Here is a 6,369-nt window from a genome sequence, read left to right as displayed (position 1 = left end):
TTCTTCCCAAGAGGGTGCCCACCACGTAGAAGGAGTTCAGTATACGCCCATTCATCCATCAATCCATCACCTACTCTTGGTAGACGCCAGGCGTTGAGTGAGGATGCTACAGGGATTCTCTCATCTCCAAACAGCATGGAGGAGACTGAGATGACTGGTGTCACTTTCCAGAAAAGGGGAAACAGGACGTTTGGGACAAACGAGCTTAGCAGCTTAGCGCTTCAACGACATGTTTACAGTTGACACGATGCACTTCTCTCGTACACAATGACCTCCCTGCATCCGATTCCCTCTTGATACCCATGATTGGGAGTCAAGTGGCAGCAAATTTGATCTTATTGTTCCACATGAATACCAGTCAATTTTCCAAGTGGGGATCCTAACGGTGATAATTGTATGTTGTCAGTCTTGGCTGGATAGGTCCTCGCTGAGAAACCGCTGAACCAGAGCGATGGAATGGCAGGTGGTGTATCCTCTGAGCCCAGGGGAGGCCTGTTGGAAGGTACCACTAAGGTGTGTGTACATACACACTGGGTGGCCAGATGATGATGATCTCTGAACGCATAATCATCTGGCCACGCAGTGTATATCCTATAGAATAAAAGGCTAATATGCAAATTGTCCCCTTGACCAGGAGTTCGACCAACAGGCAGGCCGGCCAACTGCCCATGTCCCCTCCCTCTGGCCAGTCTGGCTGGACCCCACCCATGCACGAATTCATGCACCCGGCCTCTAATACACACACACACACACACACACACACACACACACACACACACACACTGAATGGCCAGATTATTATGCGTCCAGAGATCATAATAATCTGGCCACTCAGTGTATAGATAGACGTAAACATGGTTATAATATTCTTCTTTGGGGTGAGGATTTACTCGGGGAGACTATTGAGTAATAGTCAACGGTGGGTCTGGTAATAAATGGCCAGGCTGCATGTTTGGGGCACTTGACTAATGATCTCAGCCGTCAGATGTCGGATGACGCCTGGGCTGCTGTGAACTTCAGGTGCCAGGTCTGTTCCCTACAGGAGAACGCCGGCTACAGAGACGGTCCTCGGCGGGCAATTACTAGACCATCAGAAGCGGTCTGAACCAACGCACTAACATTTGAAAGGTTTCCCGGCTGCCCTAGCTGGTTTTGCTCAGTGGTTAGAGCGTCGGCCTGCAGACCAAAGGGTCCCGGGTTTGATTCTGGTTAAGGGCACGTACCTCGGTTGCAGGCCCCGGCCAGGGTGCATGCAGGAGGCAAGCAGTTGATGTGTTTCTCTCTGTCTCTCCCTCTCTCGTCCACTTTCTCTAAAAATCAATGGAAAGATATCCTCGGGTGAGGATTTAAAAAAAAAAAAAAAAAGCCCATTTGCATTTTCCAGGTTTGATACCTCAGAGGTGCAAAAATGCCTGCGTCCGGCCCGCCTCCGTGCTATCCTCTCAAAAACCAATCAGGCCCGCACAGCAGCCCTCAGCGCTCCTGAGCAGTGGCCAGGCCGCTCTGATGGATTTATCTCCATCTCTTATCAGACGTGGTTAGGGAAACGAGACATGGATTGTACCTGTTACAGTGATAACAAAGAACTGGAGATGGTATCTATAACACTTGGCACCACAGACACTTAACTTGAACCTGACCACAGATTCCCAGGCTGTCTTCAGGGACAGAGGGCCATGCTCAGATAATCACAGGTTTTCCTTCTCCCTCCCCCCTTTTTTTAAATGTATTTTTATTGATTTCAGAGGGGAAGGGAGAGGGGAGAGGGGAGAGGGAAAGAGATAGGAACATCAATGACGACAGAGAATCATGGATCGGCTGCCTCCTGCACACCCCACACTGGGGATCGAGCCCACAACCCGGGCATGTGTCCTGACTGGGAATCGAACCCTGACCTCCTGGTTCATAGGTGAACGCTCATCTGCTGAGCCACGCCGGCCGGGCTCACAGATCTCGCTTTGGCTCTCACCCCCACCTATACACCGTGATGGGCAAGTTCAAGGGCGTGGACCTCAAGTGCACAAGACTGATTCTACCGGTGGCTCTGGGGCTCCCACCAGGTGCATCACAGCTCCTGGGCCACTGCAGCCCGTAGGAGCTCAGCTTCCTTTCTGGGTTTGGGGAAAGCCACACCTGTCCCATTCCAACACCTCCTTGAGCCTCTTTGGCCCCCCTCCTCCCTGACCCAGGCCCCCCGACAGGCCCTGCTGCTTCTGCCACATCCCGCAGGGCACGGCCACCGATGTGCCAGTGCTGTTTGCGGGTCTGGGCTGAGTCTGCAGTGGCCACTGTTACCGAGGGATGCAGGGAGCTGACGGAGACGGATGGCGGGAGGTCTAAAGGTCAGCCAGCGGAGGGGCATGTAGGCTCGGGAGCTCAGGAAGGGATTTGAACCGGAAGTCTGTTTGGAGTAGTGTGTGGCCCCGTGGTTTGGACGCAGAAAACAAAGAGCTCATTTGGGATCGTGGTCCACACTCGAAGAGAAAAACACCCAAGGGGACCTTGGCTGGTATGCCTCAGTGGATACAGCATCAGCCCTCGGTCTGAAGGGTCTCGGGTTCGATTCCGGTCAAGGGCACGGACCTCGGTTGCAGGCTCGATCCCTGGCCCGGGTCAGGGTGTGTGCGGAAGGCAACCAATGGATGTGTCTCTCTCACATCGATGTTTCTCTCTCTGTGTCTCTCTCCCTCTCTTCCACTCGCTGTAAAAATCAATGGGAAAATGTCCGCTGGTGAGGATTAACAACAACAACAGCAACATACCTGTCTCCTTGTATGCTTTAAATGCCACATTATGAACACTTGTATTTTAATATCTTGGCAGTTTTTCTTTATGGGATGGCAAGCCATGCCCTCAAAAGTCAGTCTTGTTAATCATTCTGGCCCCAGTGCCTTTGCACCACTGTGCCTTTCTCAGTGCCCACGCCCTTCTTGTGGAATGAATGAATGATCAATGCCGGCAGAAGACACTCTCTGCCTTTTTATTTCCTCCCTATTGTGTCCAGCTTCTCCTTTTCTCCCGGGGTGGGGGGAGGGGGGAGTGCTTCCATCCACCTTTCAGAAATATCTGGAGAATAGATATTTCTGAAAGATATTCCATCAATAGATGAAATAGATATTCCATCTACTTCAATAGATATTCCATCTATTGAAAAAAAATCTACAATTCAGGGGTCCTCAAACTTTTTAAACAGGGGGCCAGTTCACTGTCCCTCAGACCGTTGGAGGGCCGGACTATAGTTTAAAAAAAAACTATGAACAAATTCCTATGCGCACTGCGGGCCCGGGACGAGTCAGCTGCTAAGCAGGACAGGCGGTAGCACCCGGCGGGCCGGATCAATGTCCTCGGTGGGCCGCATGTGGCCCGCGGGCTGTAGTTTGAGGACGCCTGATCTACATTATTAACCGGTACACCTAGTATACGTTTATATATACACTAGAGGCCCGATGCATGGAGATTCGTGCAAGAACAGGCCTTCCTTCCCCTGGCTGCTGGCACCTGGGACCTGGGCCTTCGCTTCGGCCGCCACCTTCTGCCTTAGCTCCGGCCCGGAGCCCCTTCCGCCTTCGCATGCTCCCCAGAGGCCCAGAGTGGCCAGGGCATCCCAGCCTGGCGGCCACCATCTTAGTCGCGTCACTTTGCATATTCCCTCCTTATTGGCTGTGGGTGCCGCTATCTTTGTCGAAAAGTGACAGTCAATTTGCATATTCCGTCTTTATTAGGTAGGATATGCCTTTTCTGTATTAATTTCTTTCGAAGTTACCCAGTTTAGTATGTGGTAGTTTTGAGTTATTATTAATAGACGCCACCTAGTGGTATAGAATAGCAGCGCTCAGAGATCAATTCAATTTACATGTTATCACCTTGTTTTCTTTCTTAAAAGTAGTAGAGCCAAAAGAGCCGATTAAAGGGTACTCTAAGTACCAAGTAGGAATAAAATCTGGAGGACTCAGTAGAGATAGCGTCGGCCTGCGGACTGAAGTGTCCCGGGTTCGATTCCGGTCACGGGAGGCAACCAGTGGATGTGTCTCTCTCACATCGATGTTTCTCTCTCTGTGTCTCTCCCCCTCCCTTCCACTCTCGCTAAAAAACCAATGGAAAAATATCCTCCGGGGAGGATAAAACAAAAATAAAAATGAAAAACGTGGAGGACTCAGATATAAATCTCCTCTGGCAGAAAGAAAAGCGTGCCCCCTCCACCTGCTCCTTCATTCATTCACCAGTTGCTTAGCAAGCCCTCCCCCATGTCAGGTTCCCTGTGGGTCCCTCGTGGGAGAGAGAGAGACGGTGATTCACAGTGAGGACCACGGTGTGCCAGCTACTGTGCCAGGCCCTTCAGACCAAGTCACGTGGAAATGTTGCCACCGCCCGTGGCGGAAGGAAACCCCATTTGCAGACGAGGAAAATGGAACCGTGCATCTAAGAAGCTCCATAATAAGCCAGGAGTGTCTGACACCACAGGGCTCCTAAGAAAATCCACGATGTGGGCTGCCGGAGCAAGGCAGAGGTGGAAGATGCTTTTGAATCACATGCAGTTGAGGTGCTTTTTTTTTTAAAGTGAGGTGAGGTGAGGCTGGCCGGTGTGGCTCAGTGGTTGAGCATCGACCTATGAACCGGGAGGTCACGGTTTAATTGCCAGTCGGGGCACATGCCCGGGTTGTGGGCTCGATCCCCAGTAGGGGACGTGCAGGAGGCATCCGATCCATAATTCTCTCTCATCATTGATGTTTCTCTCTCTCTCCCTCTCCCTCTCCCTTCCTCTCTGAAATCAATAAAAATGTGTGTGTGTGTGTGTGTGTGTGTGTGTGTGTGTATATATATATATATATATATATATATATATATATATATTTAAATATATTTTATTGATTTTTTTACAGAGAGGAAGGGAGAGGGATAGAGAGTTAGAAACATCGATGAGAGAGAAACCTCGATTAGCTGCCTCCTGCACACCTCCCACTGCGGATGTGCCTGCAACCAAGGTACATGCCCTTGACCGGAATCGAACCTGGGACCCTTCAGTCAGGAGGACGATGCTCTATCCACTGAGCCAAACCAGTTAGGGCAAAAATGTATATTTTTTAAAAAGAAAATAAGAAACCATTTTCTTCTGAAAGGTATCAGTCATTGACCTCTGATCCCTCCATCAACACTGCCTTTCCAGATGTCCATGGCACACATCTGGACAAAATTAAAATGTGAATGTACCACCTTTGCACTGTTTTTGTTTATTTTTTTTAGTCCTCACCCATTTTCCCATTGATTTTTAGAGAGAGAGTGGAAGAGAGAAGGAAAGATAGGGAGAAATATCGATGTGAGAGAAACACATCGATTGGTTGCCACCTGCCTGCGCCCTGACCAGGGCCTGGGCCGGGGAGGAGCCTGCACCGAGGTACATGCCCTTGCCCGGACTCGAACCCGGGACCCTTCCGCTCGATCCACGGAGCCAAACTGGCGAGGGCTGCACTGTCCTTAGAATCGTCTCCTTTGGAAAGGTGCCAGCTCAGCACCGTGCTTCCTTGAGGGTGGGCTCGATATTTATATGTAATAATCTTCCGCGTCTCCAAGCAGAACTGAGCACTCAGTGGTCCTCCAGATAGAACTGCAGCATTTATTTTTTTTTTTTATTAGATGGGTTTCTTCTTAGGTTCCTGCGGAGAGCATGTGATATTGAGTGCATTGTGTAGCGACTGCTGCCTGAGTGTCAACCTTTGAACCAGGAACCCCGCCCAGGCTGCATGGAGAACAATCTGAGCCCCATTTCCATCAGGGCTGCTGGTATACCAAGCCCAGCAGCCCGGCTTTCTCAGCTGCAGCTCAACCAGTTTTTATTTTTATTTATTTTTTATTTTTTTCCATTTTAAGTTTGTAATGGAAGTTGTGTATAAGATTACTTTATTCCTGCATCTTCTCAATTGTGTCTTCCTTGTATTTCCCCTCTTCCGTTCCTACGTGGCGAGATTTGGCTTTACGGTCAAGGATCTCTTTGCGGTCTTTGTCCAGCTTTCGTCTAGTGATCACCACCTCGCTGGGGTGAATGCCCGCGTGAGCAGTGGCACCGTTAGCTTTCTCCCGTTGCACTCGTTCAGTGTAGATGACATACGTCTTCCTGTATTCCGGGACTACTTTGCCAATTCGCTGCCCTTTGTAATGCCCTCGAACAACCTGAACTTCATCATCCTTTCGGATGGGCATGGACCGAACATTGTACTTCTGTCTCAGCTCTTTGGAAAGAGGAGACGGCGTAATCTTCCTTCGAGTGTGGGAAGGTGCATTGAAATGCCTTTTACGGTTCTCGCTCCGGTCAGAAGTCACAAAGGGATTGAACTTCCTTTGGACCGCTGGCGCTCCTACGATGGCCGCAAGAGG

General features: G+C 50.2%; 1 protein-coding gene across 1 annotated transcript; it reads right to left on the bottom strand.

The window, feature by feature from the left end:
- Window positions 1–5,895: 5,895 nt before the first annotated feature.
- LOC308238724 (large ribosomal subunit protein uL24-like) lies at window positions 5,896–6,369 on the bottom strand (the record flags this gene model as incomplete). Its single annotated transcript, XM_080651051.1, has 1 exon — window positions 5,896–6,369. A coding segment is annotated over one exon (474 nt), but the record flags the coding sequence as incomplete, so codon positions are not given.

The sequence above is a fragment of the Plecotus auritus genome (genome assembly GCF_963455305.1).
Source record: "Plecotus auritus genome assembly, chromosome: 14".
In the NCBI taxonomy this organism is placed as follows: Eukaryota; Metazoa; Chordata; class Mammalia; order Chiroptera; family Vespertilionidae; genus Plecotus; species Plecotus auritus.
Note: the sequence above shows the minus strand (reverse complement) of the source record. Positions and strands in the feature narration are given on the sequence as shown.